The sequence below is a fragment of the Vanellus vanellus genome (assembly GCF_965231255.1).
Source record: "Vanellus vanellus genome assembly, chromosome: 12".
NCBI lineage: Eukaryota > Metazoa > Chordata > Aves > Charadriiformes > Charadriidae > Vanellus > Vanellus vanellus.
In genome coordinates this window covers 11,785,673-11,805,629 of record NC_138917.1, presented here as the reverse complement: position 1 = coordinate 11,805,629, position 19,957 = coordinate 11,785,673, and the positions used below count along the sequence as shown (strand labels likewise).

At 48.1% G+C, this 19,957-nt stretch overlaps 1 protein-coding gene across 1 annotated transcript in view; it reads right to left on the bottom strand.

Annotated features, from left to right (window-relative positions):
• ZFHX3 (zinc finger homeobox 3) overlaps positions 1-19,525 on the bottom strand; it is a 113,364-nt gene extending 93,839 nt beyond the window's left edge. Inside the window, exons 1-2 of the mRNA XM_082489282.1 lie at positions 16,806-19,525; positions 12,708-13,204 (exon numbers count right to left, since the gene is read on the bottom strand). Coding sequence (XP_082345408.1) covers positions 12,708-13,204; positions 16,806-19,509 — 3,201 coding nt within the window. The 5' untranslated portion in view covers positions 19,510-19,525. The remainder of the gene's footprint in view (positions 1-12,707; positions 13,205-16,805) is intronic.
• Between the last annotated feature and the right edge of the window lie 432 nt (positions 19,526-19,957).

Genomic DNA, 19,957 nt, shown 5'->3' with positions numbered 1-19,957 from the left:
CACTAGGCAGTTCAGTCCGACGCCTTCAGGATTGTCTTGTGTGTTATACCCGGAGCACTGGGGTTGCTTTTCCCGTCCCAGCAGCCGCCTTTCAGGCGCCGTGCTGGGGGTCTTGGTCCAGCACTGCAGACAGCGTTGTACGAGTCTCCTGACCCCAGAAGGTATCTGCTCAGTAAGAAGTAGGGAACCCTCTGACTCTACTAGTATGAAAATGGAATAAAATGCCAAGCCAACCAGCAGAGCACACACCCAGAAAACGGGACATTTCAGAATGACAATCTCAAACCGGGACATGCACACACAGTGTGACACCGGTGTCTGACAATGGCAGCGTATACCTCAGGTGACGGACACACTGCTGAGGTGTTTGCATCTTACCTCAATGTTACCAGCCTGCAGAGCAGCACAAAGGGGAGAAAATACCACAGCACCTACATATAAAACCACCAGCGCTGACACCGCTGCGTCATTACAGGTGTCCCCTAATCCTCCCAGGCTGGTGAACAAGTGCAGCAGGAAATCGAATCAGGGAGTCTCAGCAGAAAGCTGTCACGCAGTGACCACTGACCTTCAGCAGCAAAGGACCAGCCCCGTGAGAGGGTAAGGAACTGCTCCCTTCTTCTGGGGGGCAACCAGGATTCATCCCTGCCCTTACAAGCAAAGACTTGCTCGAGACACTGGATAAGCACTCTTTTTTTTTTCTTACCCCAGGGAGACAGAGTAAGGGGACCCTCCCGATGGCACAGGAGCTGCTGGCTGCGGGAACCGGACAGACCACATTCACGTCAGACAGATGAGCAGCTTCAGGCCCTCCACCAGCCTTGGGTTTGAACTGCTGACCTTACCGGAGCGGCTCAGGTTTCCAAATTCTCTTTTACTCGCGCCAAGCGCACTTCTGGTGCAGCAGGATGGGGTCTCCTCTCCCCGACGCCTCTGCCTCGCCTCCCTACTTAGAGCAAGAATGTAAACAACCACTTCAATACTCACATCTGCTATTTTAGAGTTTTTGAACCAAACATAACTATTAAACAGCATTTCTCTCTGAGTGCAATCTGTTGGAGCGCGGTCTAGGCTCGGCTCTCTGGGACTCGTTCCTCCATACGAACCTCGGGGAGCGAACAGGACACACCAGGGTCTAAACTGGCAGCTTCCAGCAGCCTGTGCAGGCATTTTGAACAGGGTCCATGAAGTCTGTTTAACCAGCATGATGCGTGCAACAGAGTCACAAAGAAACAGGCATTTAAAGTGACATCTGTTGGATTAATTAGCTGTGTAATTAGCCTCCCCTCTGTGGAGATAGGCTTTGTTACTGCTGCCTGAAACTTCCCCAGGTGATTTTCTTTGTAACCATCATTCTTCAAGCATGAGAAAGAGAGGAGTGGGTGGGACAGGACTGTAATGCCTGTTCAGAAAGAGAGGCAGGAATAAAGTCTTGAGGCCATTAGGCAGCTGAAGGGAAATAAATAGCAGCAGGTCAGAGGACCCTAACTGCCAAATAAACGTGGTGAAACCCAAACAGGTCACGTGCATCAGTCCTTGCAAATTCTGTAACCGCCGGCAGCCCTGCACAAGGGATGAAAGGAAGGGATAAAATTCAAATTTTTACATTCTCCCCAATTAGATCAGAGCATCCCGGCCTCTGCCTCCTGCAGCAGGTCCCCACTCTCCCCACCTCACGAGCCCCCAGGCTGACAAGAGGCTCAAATGGCCGCGTGACACGGCAGCGACTGCATTTCTACCCGAGCCGCCACAGCCTGTTCTGCTGGGCAGAAAAAATCTGAACTAATGCTTAGGACAAAGAGGAAACCAGGATCCTGGGATTAACTGCACTCCGCTGATGATTCAACGGCCAAATAAAGGTACCTCCTTAGAAAACCACCTTCCTGCTTTAAATGCAGAACAAGAGAGGGAAGAAAGGAATCGGGGCATTCATTTCTGGTCTCGGGGAAAAAAGCAACATAACAATGGAGCTGTACGGCAACTCCAACATAAATCAAACTAGTACCTAAGCAAGTATTTGGACTACGGGTTGATCCCAGCAGCTTTTTCCATAGTGTGCCACAACATCCAGACCTAATTCCTCACAGCTCATGGCAAAGGGAAGGTTCGAAATATGGGAGAAGGCAGTTTGGGAGAACAATGATACAGCACTGTGAAAAGTCAACTGACTGCAACACTTGCTTATTATCTTTAGTCTGCACAGACATGCCAAGTCCCTGCCAGAGACACATGAGCTGGAATCTGCTCCTCGTAACACACCACCGGCATGCTGGCTTACCGCGTCCCAGTAGAGGGATCTGCAAACTCTGCAAAGGTAGTAAGGGACAAACTGGTATCACTAAGCTTTTAAATAAATACCCACCTACCAGACAGCGGCAGCATTTGAGATGCTGCCATCCTCCCCCAGGTGCTGGCACCCCCCGAGTACCACCAGCGCAGCAGAGCACAGCCCGGCCCGCCCAGAGCTCCCCGTGCCGGCTCCAGAGCTCCCCGTGCCGGCTCCAGCCGTTTCAGGCGACGGTGCCCACGTGCCCAGCGCACGCGGCCACGCTCCAGCAGCGGGACAGGACGGGACGCTCGCGCTCTGCCCTGCAACTCTGCAGCGTGGGTAGCAGTCTTTGGCAGAGACAAAGTAACCCGGAGACAAGTATCTTCAAAGAGCTGCAATAAGGTTTACCGGAGCTTGTCCAACCATACCCAAAGGCGCAACTTTCAGAGAACCTGTTGCACAAGTGTAACTTATTGCCTAATTTGAATTGCAGAACTTGATTGCACACATTACAGTACAAGGCCAGAACTTTTAGGACTGGCAAGTAGGACCAAAAGAACACTATGGTATTAAGTTATGCATTATGCATACATTATTTATTGTAATTCAATGAATTCCCTAAGCGATAGCAAACAGAACCTCCCATACCACTTGCACAGTAATTTTGGGGACTTTAACTGTTACAAAATTTTATTCAGAAATAGCTCAGTTATCTCAGGAGAGAAGACGACAAAGCGCCTTGTAGCCCGGTGGCACTAGCACAGCCTAAAAGAAATCAGCAGTTCACGCCACGTCACGTGGAGCAGGTCGGGGAAAGCACCTTATGGCCTCCTTCCCAGCCTGCAAATCAACCCACTGCTGGAGATGGATGTTAATGAATGGCCATCCATTATTTAATAAGCTTGTCGTCAAAGAGCCTGCAGCTGTGCTGCTGTTACCTGGCCAGGACTGTTGCCCACCGTGCTGAAAGCCTGACCCTATCCCAACCAGGAAAAGGAATTAAGTGCATTTCCCGGGTCTTTGAGGCGTACTACCCGAAGAGAAACATGACTGCCCAGATGGGAGGGCAGGATCATCGTGCAGGGGAACCACCTGCACAGGTTTCAGCGGACACTGGCAAGCAAGGGCTTATAAGCCCTGCACTGCAGCTCCGCTCACCAGCTTCAGGCTCGTACAAAACCATCCCCCCACCTCCTCTACCTGCTCGCTCCAACACTCTTACACACAGGCTTGTCCCAGTCCTACACGCTTGCCTTCAACTAAGTGCAATCAGGCACCTGCAGGAACATCGGGATAAGAGCCCTGACAAATGTGTCGGGATAAGATCCTGACAAAGAGGCCTGTTACCTGTCTCCGCCAAATCTCATTTCAGCTCTCCTGACTGGAGCTGCCCATCGTGGTGCGAGAGCTGCAGGCAGGAGTAAGCAGACACACGCGCTTCTGCACCAGCCTGTGCTCACAGTGGCTGATCACCTGGAAAAAATGAGGTCTTTCAGATCCAGACCTGCATCTCTGACACATTCGCCCTTCACACTGTCCTCTGCAGAGCAGCAACCTCCCACATCAGTACAGGAGAGACAGCAGGTCCCCAACGGCTTACACCACCACAGCAAGGCCTGCCAGAGCTTCTGTCCACGGCCCTACATCAGAGCAAGGACCACGACCACCTTGTCCTCACCCTGAAAGTGTGTACAAGGGGCATCATCTCAAGAGGGAGAAACTCCTGCTTTGAAATTCAAATATTCATCCACACGTTCCAAAATTACTGGGATAAAAAATGAACCATAAACACAGACAAAACTGCCATCACACATGGGAAAAGGTTGTACAAGATTCATGCTGCTGCCCCACCAAAATGATGACATCTTCTTGCGAGAGAACAGCTGAGGTCCGGGACAGCTTTGCAAGACCTTTCTTACTCCCTGGTGCTTGGCCTCTCCCCGCCAGCTCACACACCGCAATCTTGGTGAACCAGAGGGAAACCAAGCCCAAACAGCCATCTACAGCGGTTCACACGTGACTGCTACAGAAGCTGCGAAGAACTGGCAGTTTATGCACATTAGGATAAAAGCTCGCCAAGGTGTTTTTTGTTGGTTTTTTTTTTGTTGTTTTTTTTTTTTCTTGGTTTTTGTCCATTTGTTTGGTTTTTTAACCCATTCTCACAAATATTTTGAATTCTACATCCTGTTTGACATCCAGCTTTTAGCTATATGTTTTGGCTACCTCCTAGCTCCTGCTGTGGTGATCACTTGCTCCTGTTCCAGTTGCAGTCTGCCTCATCTGTTATTCAAGTTGCTTTTACAGGGTGGTTTCTTCACTAAGCTATTGGTGCATATGGCTCCGTACTTACTGGAAAACTGTTGAAAGAAAAATCTAAGTGACTGAAGTCCATAAATAAAACATAGAGCAAGCAGTGCTGTGTATTCTCAATAGTTCCGATCTCAACCCTTTCAAAAAGCAGCATAGAGAAAGCATAAATTTTTTGATCCTATACTAACATACCTTATTATTAAATATCTAAAGGAAGGTAAAATCCTACTTTAATGCCAGGGTGACGCGATGGAGCAATCTGTCACTCAGAGAAATGCGCAGTCCCAAGAGGGAGGTTTCTAAAAGGGTTAAATGGATAGCGAGTGTTTTTTCTATTATAATACTTGGCAATCCCAACAGAATGAAAGTAGAACTAGATCGCAGGGGCTCATTCCTCCTGTAATTGGCTGTACTGTGAAAAATAGTCGGGTTTGTGTAGAAGCAAATTGCTGCTTGAATTTCTGTAAGCCTAGAAGAAGGCTGAGCTCACAGACCTTGCTGAGAGGTGCTGCTGGAGCTGGGACAACTCATCCCCTGGCCGGGGGGCTTAGCCAGGAGCTCAGCCCCCCAGGCACAAGGTCCAGCTCTGAAACCCCTCTCGGCACAGATTCATGACGTGTGCAGACCAGGGTGTAGTTCACAAAGTTTCTCCAGCTACAGGTTCAGCAAGGCTCAAAAGTTCATTCAGGATTTAAGCACACTTTAGTTCTCAGAACCGCTCCAGTTCATACGCTCATCTTTCATTATGAGTTTATCCGAGACTAGAGGATGGCAGATTTGAATTAAAGGTTTTGGAGACCAGCTTTAAAAACAACTTTGTGGGGAGACTTAAATGGGTATTTCACTTGAGAAGCCGCTGTTGGAATTTTAACTTAAGACCTTGTAGGAAATCAGCTAAAAGTCCCTTATAGTCTATAATTTAAACAGGCTTCCGGCACGATTCGTGTTACTCATGAGTGCAATTCAGAGCTCTGATGCCGCATCTGTAGCTCAAAAGACAACTTGCAAAAATAAACCCAAAACACACAGAAGGCAGAGAGTGAGTAAATCAAAGGTTAATATAGCTCTAAATCCTTTGTAACAAGCACAACAGACTCTTTGTGGGCAACTTCACCCTAAGAACCTTAAAAGGCAGAGATCGAAGGAAGTTTTTGATAAAAATCAAAACCCAAACATGTTTCCTTTTGCCTATGTTAAATCATTCGGGTATTTCAAAGCTGAATCACACTAGCTACTCGCAGCTCTGGCAACGCCACGCTCAGCTCTCTCGCACCCCTGCAGGATCCGGAGGCTGAAGCTGGGCGGGCTCCAGGGGCTGACGGCAGAGCCACCACTTGCTGGCAATGGCCAGGGTAGAGTTTTCTGCCATCCTCTGCGTGACAGAAGACAGACCTCTACCAGCAGCTGCAGAAGGATGGACTATGCAGAGTGTTTTCCAAACTTCTGCTAGGCTGAATAAAACTCATTAAGGAGAGAAACGCAAAAACTTTCCACTTTAGTCTCTCATATCTTGGAGCCAAAAGCCAAGATCTCCTTTTTGCTTCTCATTGATGCCATTGTTTTTCTGATTTTTTTCTTTTTAAAGCTTGAAAATCAATATATTTCTTTAAAACTCTACGTGACAAAACATAGAGCTTTCCTACACTGAAGTTCCACAGGAAATGTCTACTTTCAGCCAAATGGTGGGATGAGATGAGACTCAGCTCTACCTTACTGCAGAATTACGGCATGCTTAACTCACGCTAACCCAAAAAGGAATAGTAAACAGATTCTAATAAACTAACAATTTCTGCTGGCAGTGAAATTTGTGAAAGGAAACAGGGCAGTTCTAAACCAATCCTTTCCTAGTGCATAATCGAAGCTACTGGCTATTTGAGAAGTTACTGCGCTGGAGCTTGTGCCTTGATGACCATCTAGCGACAACCTGTATGCCAGCTCCTCGCCTATCTGTCCTGCTCCTTTTTCAGTCCATCTGCGTGTCCATTCTCTACAACATCCGTGGCGATAAGATTCACAGGTAAATGATATGCTGGACTAAAAAAAGTGGGGCTTTTTTCCTGGTTTATTTTTAATTTTAATTTTAAACCTGTTACTAATTGTATCAGGTGCTCCTTTTTTTTTGTGCTAGGAGGAAAAGGTGAGCAACTGCTGCCTATTCACCTACTCTGCTCCATTCTGGATTTGTGTGTCAAGCTAACTCCAAAGTCTATTTATTGTCTTCACACACGTCATTCCAGCCAGGTATCATCCCTGCCACTTTCTCTGGGCTTCTAGTTTTTTTAATCCTTCCTAAAATGAGCTAAATTGAATGCAAAATTCAACAATCAGACAAATCAAGGATTTACACAGTTCCCCTGTGTTACCCTTACCTTTCTGCTTGCCATTGATCATTGAGTTAATGTTTTTAAAGAGATTGTGACTGATTCCACATCTTGCTTGCAGGAAGAGCAATTTTAACCCTCTTTTTTTTTTTTTTTTTTTTTTTTTTGGCATGACAGGGGGAGGAGAGAGAAAAGCCCAGACATCCACATTAGGGCTGTCTGCCCTCCATTCCTCTAATACTCTATGACACCAAATTTCATCTATCATTTCCTGTGAAAGCATTTAGTGTCGTAAAGTTCTTCTGCAACTGTCATCCAGCTTTACATCTAAGCAGTCTACATATTTTTACCTTATAGCAGATTTTTAAGCTTGCTTTTTACTCCATTTTTGGATCACTTATAACCACAGGAAAAAACCCACGTATCTTCTAATCTTTCTTCTCCATTGTGGAAAGTTAGTTTTTATTTTATTTTTTATTTCCCATCCTTCACCTCACCATCCATTCACAGACTTCTTCCCCCAGTGACAATAACCACATCTTTACTTAAGAGCTGTTCATGAAGAATCTTGGCAAAGACTCGGGAAACCCACTGCCTGTATGAACCAGAGCAGCCCTACCTGTAGGCTGGCTGATTTGGTCAAAGAACTAGCGGTGCTGGGAGAACCTTCTCTTCTCAAAGTCTGTTTTTTCCCCTTTCTAATCCACATGCCTACTAAGACTTCTTATTACAGTTTCTGTCAACTTGCTGACTTAATGCTTTGTAGTTTCTGGCATACATTACTGCCAGGAGTCTGCCATTTCATGTGCAGGGTCCCGCAGAACTCTTTAGTCCTGGTAACCCCAGTACCTTCTTCCTTTACTGGTACCTCTGTCTGCGACCACCTCTTGGATTTATCCTATACAAAGAGGCATCCTTCAATTCTTCCCTGAAACATGAGCGAGAAGAATTCACTCCTCCTTCCCATACTGTGCTCCTTCTTCCCTTTTCCTTTTCCTACCTCCCCTTGAAATACTTTCCTATTTAATCATGTTGGACTTTCTGTGGACTTTGGCAGGGTTTCCCCCCTGGTTCTGTTTTCAACTTTTTCTCATGGGTCGTATACATTTAATACAAGCACCTAATGTGGTTTTAAGTAAATCCTCTGTGACCTACACACATCACACCTTTTTAATTTCTCTAACAGTAGCTCACCCAGTTTCATCTAGTTTTAACTTCAAAGCTAGATACTGTTATGGTAAATGCTCTTTTTGTCGGTTTCTATCATGGAAGGATATTGAATCTGAACGCATTACGATTGTCATTCAGTAATTACATCTCATACAATATTCCATGCATGATTTGGGATGAAAAACTTTTTGGGATTTTCTAACAAGTTTCTTCAAGTTGGCACTTAGAGCCTCTAAAAGTTTAGTCACTGTATCACACGCTGCCATGACACTTTACCCCATTTGCAGCATGGTAGCTAAAAAACACGTCTCCTATTGCACTTTCTACATTGCAGGCTGTCAAATTTCCCCTAGCTCACCACAGCCACCGTCCTGGTCCGATAGCTGGTGATACAGCCTTGTATACACTTCTTAGTTGTGTGATGTAAATCACTGCTGGGGATTCTATGGTACTTTACCGGAGTCAAGGAAGTTAGTGCACACTGTCACCCCAGCTCCTCTGTCACCCCAACACGTTCTACACTCTCACACTACAGTGTCCTTGGGGTTATCTTCCTTTCCACCAGCTTTCTCCATTGCCTATATGACCAGTATCTTCATTTAAGGCCAACAGCCCCACCATAGCTCTTCGATTAACACAGCACAGAACATATGCTTTTGTTTTCAGGCTGTCTTGTGCTTTGTACTAAACTGGAACTGTAAAGCTTGGCTCCCAAACCCCAGCACAGCTCAGCACCTTGCTGCAGTTACTCCAGCTCAGCCTCTCCGCTCTCAAAAGAGATGTGCACGCTCCTGCTGAGCCTGCGGGAGAGGCAGGACGAGACACATGCTGCTCTGCAGCAGAACTGGGAACTCCCACCACCTTCTGCTGGGTTTGTAGCTGCACCTCCTGTTTTCCTTTTCACAGGTCATCTTCATTTCTTTCCAAGTCAGCACAGATCCAGTAAGTTTCATCACCGCTAGTATCTTGAGTACTGGTATTAAGGAGTCATTTTCCTGCACACTCTGCATCTTCTAGTTAACAAAGAACCTCTATGCAGGGCACCATGTAACCCCTACCCTCTTCTTCAGACTCCCTATTCCCTGAAAAAGTTAACTCAGCACTTGGAAAGGCTGAAAAGGAAGACACTGAATGAACTCATTGAATGCACTCATTTGGCAGTCTGGCCAGCAATGTGTTTCTTCAGTAGTTCTTTGTTTAAACTTCTTCTGAGTTGCAGGTTTTGAACTAGAGATTTTCAGGAAGTTGTAGGAAACGTCCAAACTTGGCTCTTGCTCGGGCAGATTAATTCCTTCTGGAAATTCCACCTGTGCAATAGACGCCAGGAACTCATGCCCGACCTCTTCCAGATGTGGGGAACGCTGCTGTGCTTCAAGTCTGGTCTACTCCTTTGCGGTCACGAGGAGACAAGGCTTAGCCTCTGTTACAGTAAGCCTGCGCTTGTAGTGTCTCTGACTCTCTGCTTACAACCCCCAGTGTAACTCAACCCCAGCCTCACTATACTCATCTGGCTGTCCCAGCTAAGAGATGAAGGGTCTTCAAACCCGTCATCTACCTCAAGCCAGTACATCCGCCTCAAAAATTTAAGCACGCACATTTACAACCGTACTCTTGTTTTCCAGGTAGCTTCTCAGAATACAAAACTCACGAACTGCAGCAAGGAGGTAAGCAGTCATGGTGAGAGGCACAAGTGCCGCATTTCCCCAGCAAGTGCAAGATAAACAACAGGATTTCCAGTTTAGTTGCAGGGTTTTAGGGGGACAGTAGGGATTCCGGGAGAACTTAAGAATAAAGGAAAGATTATCAGACCCTTCCAGTTTCTTGTCGTAAGCAAGGGCCCCACTGCAGCATCCCTGACCCCGCATCACTGACGTGGGAAGAGGTCTGATGCAAGTTGTTGCAATGTGCAGGACGAAGATGGCAGCAGAAGACCAGACCTTCTTCTCTGGCACTGGAAGCATTGCAGGAGAAGACTAAAAGGTTCACCAGACTACAGGGCTAACAGTGTCTCCAGATCACATTTTTTGGCAGCAAGTAGCACTAACAGAAGTGGCTCTTGGGCAATGCAAGCAGCCAATAACATGTGATTTAAGAGGAAAATGGCAAAAAAGCAGAATAAGTAGGATTGTGTGTGATAAGCCTAGTACGCGCTCTCACCCAGCAGCATCTGGAGAGGATTTTCTCCAGCAGGCAGGGAAGAACTCGATTACATCCAGTTAACTGTGCTCTAAACTGATTATGCATGTGCCAGGCTAATGGATTACATTAGCAAGAGGAAAAATAACATCCAATCAATCTCAATTTACTGCAGACCACACCAAGGCCTGAGAGAAGAGAAACCATTCTGTGAACTACCCCCACTCCCGCTGCATCTTTTCAGCTATCAAAAGAGACATGGCATTACAACCATTCTGAAGACTGGAAGAATCGCACTCAAGCTTGCTTAAGCCATAGGCAGGTTTCTCCGTGAAGTCCAACACTGATTCCAGCTAAGCAGGAGCAATACTCCATGAATCCAGACACCCGCTGTCCCCTGCTACAGGCTTTATATGGGCATAAGAGAAAGGTAATATATGGACCATACAACAGACCTCATTACTCTGAAATGTGTCATTTTGCACCTAAGTGTTTCACTGCTTTCGTGTCAGAAGCAACGCAGGGCTGTAACAGCTGAGAACTGCCCAGGGCTCTTATGAACCTGAAAACTGACAACTCCTCTTCACCTGTCTGAGGAAAACATTTCAGGAATCTTTATTACACGCATCTACGGCTCTTCCCCAGTCTGACTTTGGTGGGCGTTTTTTACTCTCTCTCTTTTGTTTTTTTTTTCCTTTTCCCTCCTCAGAGTGAGAGAATTCTAGTGCCCCAATTTGCATCTCCCCCAGTAGAAACCACTGTAGATGAAGGGTCTAGATAAAGAATTTTTAAACTTTGCAATGTATATTGAAGAGAACAATAATATGTGTTAAAACTCATAATAGAATTTTCAAACAACTGGTTTTTTGTCCCAAATGGAATTCCATAGACAGAGGAGATTCAATTCCTCAGCTGGATTTTTAAAGTCTCACTGGGAGTCTCCTGCCCCCAGTTTCCAAGCTGATTTTACTCTCTCAGGTCTCCTGCACATCTAAGAGCAGAGATGTATGTGTATTTTTAGAGCCAGACTCTGCTGTGTTATGCTGGATCACAGCTGATGACGGTAACAGCAATCGTCACAGCAGTCTTGGCCTCAACAGTGCATTTAGCAGAAACCTATTCCTCCTCTGAGCAGTTCCCTAACAATTCCAGGCAGGTCCAACCATTGCAGTTCAAGGCAAACCTTCTATGATGCTCCTGGTTGTCTCTGTCCTCTCTGAATTTGCTGGAAATGCTCATTTCTAGGGAAAATCCAGGAGTTTTGAAATCTAATGTGTCTGCACTGTGATGTGGGTGGGCTACTGTACAGTTCAGTGTCACCTTTTAAATTCCCATTACATAAAGAAAAATATTCAAAGAAATAATTAAGCAGCACAGAATACAGTCTCTGTGTATATATACTCATATAGAAAAAAATCTCACCATATTTGAGGGAAAGCAGGAAAAGGATGAGGACAGAAAGAATATAAAAAAACCTGAGAGAAATGAGAAGACAATGAGTGGGATAGCATGTGTGAATGGAAGGTATGCGGCTGCTTAGATTTATGGCAATTCGTACCTGATTGTTCATACTAAAGCCATTATGGGATGATTAGAGAAAAAGGTGAAGCTTTAAGTCCAGTGAAAATCAATAGAAACGTCTGGAGCAATTCTGCTGCACGAGTGAAAGGACTATTTACTGTATCCGGAGCTCCTCTTGGGTTACAGCCCACGGGGTTCAGGCCAGCGAGAGGAGGGGGTTGTGAACGACAGAAACAAGTCAGGAAAGAGAAGATGGTTATAAAGAAGACACAAAATGAGGGGGGGAAAAGAGCAAAGAAAACAAGATGGCAGTCACAGGCCAAATACTGCCGTGGATGAAAACCTGCAACGCCTCCAAATACACTGTCCATATGCACAGTCAAGTACATGCACGCGTAAAGACGCTTCTCTTCCGGCCTTTTCCCTTTTCCAGCCTCAAGCAACACTTTGCTTACAGATCCCAGCGTTAACGTACACACAGCATAAGAGCTCAAAGACAGTGGCCCTCTTCCTCCATCCCTCCCCGCTCCATCTACCGAGCCTTCTCCATGCCAGGATGAACACATTTCTCTGACAACAGTAAAAGCCTTCAAGCGCTCATGAAGAATCTCATATGGTTTAACAAACCGCCTTATGGAAAAAAACTAACAGAAGTGTGGCAAACACCGCCTCGCACAATGCTTTCAAAAGTGACTGTTGAATTTTTGTGCAAAAGTATCATTTATATGCAGTGCTATAAGACATACAAGTCCCCATTAAAGCACCTTGACATGAACACCCATTGGCCTAAGGCTTTAACAACCACAGTTGCCATCAGAACGCCTGCTGAAACGCTGTACTACGCAAGTGAGACTGGGTCCTGCTGGAGAGATCCGAGCAACTCGTCTCCAAAGGATCACAATCCACTGCGGTTCAAACCAGATTTTCCTTTGTTCCAGCACTTGGGCAATGAAGGAAGATGAAGCAAAGCCAACCCTTACCTTATAGAGCTTCAGGCTGGCCTCATGCCTCGAGTTCACTGTGTGAAGACGCAGCTTCTCTAGACTGTTGGTGTAGTAGTCGCAAGCATTGCATTTCAGATGTACTGGATTCCCAATGGCCACACACTTCAGCCTCCACTCATTGGCCTTGCCACCCTCCTTGATATGTGCTACCAGCTGGTATTTCTGCACGTGCTTGTCTGTCTTACAGTGGAGTTGGAAGTTTGCCTTGAGCTGCGTGTTGTAGCGGCACAACTTGCACTGGTATGAGTCCCCCATCACTGCCTTCCACTCGTCTTCAGGGAGGCTACGCTCCACGTTCATGTGGAGACCCAGCATGTCCAAATTATCTGTAGTGAACTTGTTGCACACAGCACACTGGAAGAGCTTCAGCGATGGGTCATTTGTTTGCGTGAAACTCTCACCCAAGTTCATTAGCTCCTCAGACACCAGCTGTCCACCACCTAACCGCATGTCCAGGGGGATCTCTCCACCCACTGCACGAAGGAAAAAGGGGAAAAAGAGGTCAGAAAAGCCGAATTCTTCACTTGCCAGAAGAGAAGCACAGAGCAGAACGTACGCTGCTCTCAGTGCAACTCTTGCACCCACCGAACACACAGCAAAAGCCAAGCACAGCTGCCCCTGCGCTGCTGGGCAGTACCATAGCTGAAGAAAAAAAGCAATGGCAGCTGGCGCGTAAGGCTGGGAAAGGACCGCAGTAGCCCTTGCCACCCACCCTCTGAAGCAGCATCCAACCCTCTGCCCATGAAAGGTGGCAAGAAAAACCCCACAAAGTTTCCGAGGTTGAAGATTTCCTTAGTACCGCACTGAAAGTCTGTGTTGCCTTTTCAAAAACAGCATAACCCTTGATCCTGTTTTTTCTTGCTCACCTGGAGAAGCAAGAAACGTTACCTCATGCAGTACCTGAGCACAGTCCCTGCCAAATAAAAAAAAGGTCAACAGTCACAAGTCCAAGTGCTGGCAGGATTACAGTTAGGTCACCGCACTGCTGTCGGAAGCGGGCAACGGTGCAGAATCTGGCAAGTACAAAAAACAACCTGAAAAGTGCCACTCCTTCACTATTAGGTCTCATCTCTTGTCCAAGAGTTCAAAACGGTGGACAGTCTTCTAAAAACAGTGTTGACAAACGCACTGTATGCCCAAGGAAAAAACAACCACTATTAATAGACAGTGCAAGAGCATGTCAAGGAAAGCAGCAGGACGCTTAACTGTCTTCAAGTGTCGGATCTGCTCTTCAAACCAAGAGCTGAACTCTATTCACTTACAGTAAATGAATGAAGCAAGCTCTTATTTACATCAGAGCACTCTGAAGATGGGGACAGAGAAACTTTCTTTTTCTGACATTAACTTTTTATGCCAAAGCACAGAGACCAACCACCAGCCTCTTCTTAGGACCTTTGCTCCACCTTGCTCTCCTTTTCCATTTTTAAGACGTTTATGCTCCTCCTGCAGCTTTCTGGTATTTTACCTTGATATTACGTCACAGCTCAGCTCAACAAACTTATTAAAGGAAACTTCAGGCCAACAGTTACTCAGTCAATCAAAAAGAGAGATTTTATTTCCTTAACTTTTAGGTTCCTATGTTTCAACCTGTTTGCTGAGAAGCAGCCAACACCGGGAAGACACTCAAAGTTCAGCAAAACCATACTAACCTTTCTGAAAGTATGTAACTACAGTTGGTACAGACCATTGCTTTGGGCAGTGCATGTGCCGCTATCTTTCCTGCAGAAAGCCAATACCACAAAGTTCATTACAGTCCTAAGCAGGACGAACTACAGCTGGCAAGAAAACCCGAATGCTGAGCTTGTTAGAGGAACAGCACCTCATTTTCATCAAGCCTATCTTGTGTTGACACAGAGAAGAACTCTTTGGAGAGGGAAAATCCCATCTGCATGCACTGCCAAGAACCTGTCTTTCCATCAAGGCAACCAACAATCTTTTTTCTCGATCCACTCTCTCTCTCCCTGCCACGGTAGAATTATACCCTCTGTACAGCCACACCTGCATAGCTGCTCTCTAAATACCTGAAGAGCAGGGAACCCACCCCTTGCTTTCTATGCTCTGTATCTCCTAATGGTAGCGTTTTTTCTAAGCATCTCTTAGGCTATATCCTGAACCCCTCTCTTTGAATCAGTCTCTCCTAAACACACCATGCAGTAAAAACCCAGAATGCAGAATCTTCTGAATTATTAATATTCTACTCAAACCCAGCTTTGGACTGAAGTCTAAAAATGGGAAAAATCCGATTCTTTTCTAGCAAAGTTCAGAGTGTGTGTATATGAGTCTAACGAGCTGAGCTCGTGTCAAATGCTTATTGGCATGGGAAGGGCCTCCCTCCATAATCCTCAGTTTGAGATTGGCAAACATCAAGTGTACAATTCACAAATCACTCTCCAGGCAAGCCCATATACATCAAGGCCTTGTCATGCACTTTAGGAGGCTTCAGTTATAACACTCCCAACTTCTCTCATGCCAACTCCCTTGTGCTTCGGTAAGAAGGGACTACGAGCTCCAAAAGGGCGCCTTCCAACAAACCCACCACAGATGACACTGTAACTTTATATACTACAAGCTATATTACAAATGACTGTCAACTACATCTGTTGGGAACTTGGAGCTTTTGCAAATGCGCTAAAGAAGACTGTGTCCTTGACCTCCCAAAGATGCAAGCTGGGAAACCGCAGGAAATAAAAAAAAGAAGATAATTAATTTATAGTCACTTGAGTTCCTGCGTGTTCTTTTTCATTTTTTTTTAGTATCTTGAGTTGTTGTTCTCTCATATGACTTTCATGTCCTTATGGACTAATAATAAATTGTACTGTGAATAGCTGAAGGAAAGGAGAACATGCATGAGACCAATGAACCAGTAATGGAGCGCATCAGTAATAACAGCATCGATGGATAGACAAGGTTAGGGAGGGCAGAGTGCAGCACGGAGAAAATAGTTCAGAGGAAAGCAGGGGAAGTGGCAGATTTCTTTTCACATACTTTCTCAAGGTACTGTGAAAAATTCTCAGCTGCAGCAGAACAACGTAGAGACAGCAGTAATTTCAGTCAGCATCTGCCTCGTCTGAAGTGTGTGGGGGGCTCTGTTCTGTGCCAGCTCTCAACCTACAGCGCTGCGAAGTTCAAACACACCGGGAAGCACGTGCACACTCCCAGCGGCTGCTGCTGGCCCTGGGCGACAAAAGAAGCTTGGGGGAAGAACCCAACGGGACCTGACCCTCTATCCCCACTGTAAATCTAACTCTTGGGCTAAATTGTTTGGGGGTAGGGTGTGCCCCTCACCGTGCCAAGCATGGTGCCAACACGAACATGATGAATGCTCGTTGTCAGGAAAAATGCATTTGGTAGTTAATTTTTAAATGTTTTTGTCATCTGATGAGAGAAATAATCTTCTCTCTCTGTAGCCATTCTTCTCCAGTTTAATAATTCTCATCTGGTCAAGCCCTGAATCTTCTATCTCACGCTGGCATCAGAGGAACATTTTCAACTCAGTTTCTTCAGCAGAGGAACACCACCCCTTCCACCGAATTCATCAGAATTCTCAAAACTTGCTTACCTTGTCTTCTCAGGGCAACACAGCATGTAACAATCCAAATCAACATCTGCTTCTGAGCGTGTCAGCAGCTGATCAGACCCTCTCACAAAGCCACCCGCCAAACAACTCACACCCCTTACCAAACCAAGGAAAAATCATTAGGAAACACCATAGTGAGGATGCTTTCCACATGAAGAAGGAACACTTGATGCATGTCAGCTATAATCAGTATCTACAATTTTATTAGCTCCCTACTAAAACTCTTAGAAAAGGTACCAGAAAAGTAATGTATTTTCCCAGAATAAAAAAAAATGGTCTGGGGGAACGCAGAAGAGAGGTCTCCACTATGTAGTCTCCATCCTCGACCACCACACAAAGGTAACTCATCGCATTGCGGCTGCACTACACAGCGGGCCGCAGAGACAGAAGGAAAGGATCTGGCACGCAGCACCCAGTTGGCGCACGAGGGTTTTGCAGTAACGCAAACACAATCCCTGCCTTACAGACGGACACGGTGGAAAACCCTTCAGCCTCACCTAGAGATGGAGCCATCGTTGCCATGGGATTGGTGGGATCCAGCTGGAATCCACCCATCATGAACTGTGCATCTGAGGAAGTGCTGTCCATCTTCAAGTTGGGAAGGTTCATGTTCTGCGCCAGGTAGTACTGGTAGAGCTCGGCCTCGGCAGGGGACGGCAGGCTGCCGAGGCCCAGGTGCCGGTTGTGTTGAATTTGGGACATATTTTGCTGAAGCAGCATCATATTGTGCATGTGCTTCTCACTGGTCATGTGAATACGAAGGTTTCTAGCTACGTTGGTCTCATAGTCGCACACCTCGCACCGCCACGTAGGTTTGGTTTTTGGTTTGGTGGGGGAGGGGGCCCCACAGGTGCTACTAATGTTGGCTGCCGCAGCCGCCGCGGCTGCTGCAGCCGCCGCCGCCGCCCCAGCGGTGTGGCTGAAGACTTGCTCTCCCCCTCCGTTCTGCAGGTTTTGCATGTTGTTGAGATGCTTGTCGGACTGCATATGAATACTGAGGTTGCCTTTGGTAGTAGTGGAGTAGTTACAGACCTCGCAGCGGAAGGGCTTGTAACCACAGGTGTAGCTCTCACCCCGTGCCAGCCGCGGGTGTGGCTGTCCACTTTTGCAGTAGACGCAGGAGCCACCCGGCTCGGGATGTTTCTCCTTCATGTGCGCCTCAAGCGTCTGCTGGTACTTGTAGTGCCAATTGCACTTGGGACACTTGAGTGTCTTACATGAGTTGCGAGAATGCATCATAGTCATGTGGCCACCCAGCGACCGCGAGGAGCCCAGGACCGTGTCGCACTTTGGGCACTCCACACCGCTGCCCGAGGGGCACTCCCCACCCCCAAGTTCACAGAGGGGGCCAGCATGCTGGTGATGGGAGATGTAGCTCCCGTCCTCGCCCTCCGCACTCTCATTTGGTTCTGGTGCTGTGGCATTGTCTTTATTGGCACTTTCATCGATAAAGTCCAGCCTCCTGCTGCCCTCTGCCACGCTGGCTCCGCCGCCCTCATTGTTAAAGCTTAAGTGATTCCTCCTGTTTGCACCATCAAAGACAAAGGAAGAAGCAGAATTAGAACTAGTAGAAGCTGTGCCCCGCGACAGGGTCTGGAGCACGTTAGGCATTAAGGGAGAGTTAGAAATGCTTTGGTTTGAGAGAGCAAGGTCCTTTTTGCTGCTGCCGCCGCCTGCCACAGCCCCAGCGTCCTCCTGGGGCCGGTCCTCCAGTTCGTCCTCCAACTCGCTCGGAAACAGTCCTTTGCAACCCTCATCATCCTCATCTTCTTCCTCTTCCTCCTCCTCTTCTTCCTCCTCCTCCTCCTCCACGTCCTCCTCCTCCTCCTCCTCCACCTCCTCGACCGGCTCTGCCTTTTCCGAGAGGCTGTCCTGGTCGCCTCCCTCTTGCTTCTCCCCCTCTGCCACCCCAGGGTCCTTCCCCTCTGAGGATTTGGTGGGACTGGAAGCCAGCGGGCCCAGGGGGACTGAGGTAATGGGAGTCTTCAGGGCTGAGCTGGTCAGCCCGCCCAGGTTGAGGAGCGCGCCGGGGGCCAGGACGCCTGCCGGCGGTGGCTCCGCTCCGCCGGCTGCCCCGGCCTGGAGGGCCTGCTCGCCTTCCATGCGAATGCCACTGAATTTACCATAAAAACTGTGTCCAGGGCCTATGAGGTTAGCTGCGGAAACGAGAGGGTGCTGAAAGGTTTTGTTTTTTGGTTCCAGAAAGCTGACAAGGGGTTCCTTGTCTTTGCCTATCCCTTGGATGATAGCGGAGATGTTCTTATTGCTAAGAATTTTCCGCTCCTCCTCACTCAGAGTCATTCGGTGGTCGTGCACCGCGTGGGTCACGAACGAGCGGACATACCCAAAGGAGAGCTTGCACAAGAAACACATCAGGATGGGCTTCCTCTTCCCGTAGAGCACAAAGCCATCGAATTTGGACAGGTCCACATTGTTGGGAACATCTTTGGATACGCAGGAGCTTTTGGCAGAACCGTCGCTGTTCAGGTAATCCTTGTTGCTTTTGTGTCGCACATCGAAGACGCGGAAGCTGTGCAGGACGGGGCTGATGCCCGCCAGGGCTGAGGTATTCGGGAAGGCCTGGTCTGAGCCCTCAAACCACTTCCCGAAGGATGAGGCTATGTGGAAGGTGTTGATGATCTGTGGGTAGACGGGAGCGGCGGTGGAGGGCTCTCCCTGCTTGGGCAGAGAGTTCGGGAGCAGCGAGGGGAGAGCCCCGCTGCCGCTGCCGCAGGCGCCCCCGCTCTGCACCAGCTGGCTGAGGCTCTCCACGATGTAGGCCGAGCCGTCCGGCTGGTAGACGATCTCGCCGGCCAGGTTCTCCACGTCGCTCTCCTCCTCCCCGTCCTCGCTGCTCTCGCTCCCGCTCTCCCCCCTCAGCGGCGGGGGCGGGCGGGTGCCGGTGCAGCGGTGCTCCATGTAGCTCTGCAGGCCGGCGAAGGAGGCGGCGCACTGGCCGCAGCTCACCTCCTTGCCGGCGGGCTCGGCACCGGGGCCGGCCGCGGCGCTGCTCTCGGGGACGCGCTCAGGGAAAGGGACCCTCAGGCTGTCCAGGGGGCCACGGCTCTCCGCCGCGGGCTGCTCCATGCTGCCGGCCGTGTCGGGGAGGTGGGCGCTGTTGAGATCAGTCCATTGCTGGTGCTGAGGGATGCCGCACCCATTGTCCTTCCCGGGGATGACGGGCGAGTCACAGCCTTCCATGGCAGGGCCGGCACGGAGCGCTCATTGCACCCGGTACGGCTTGGACCTGCAGATGGGGAGAGGAGGAGAAAGGCAGGTGAGTCAGGGAGGAGAAACCGCTCCTGTAAAGACCCCCCACCACAAAGGCCACTGACCCTGCTCTTCAGGACCAAATGGCAGGCTGCGAGAGCTGGTGCCCACGATGGGCTCCAGGAACAGGCGGCCTGGCCTCGGGTAATGCACTGCTGGAAATGAGCAATGGAAATACAACAGAAGCAGGAACGCAAGAGGCAAATCGAAGGGACCTGGAAGGTGGTGAAAACCTCCCCCAACACCTTCCCTGAAGGGGGACAGGAAGATTGTGGAACCTGCACTGCCTCCTCCCAAAGCCTTAGATCTTCAGAAAACAAACAAAACCCCAAACAAACACGTAACAGAAAAGCTCTTGATGAAAACAGAGTTAAGACTC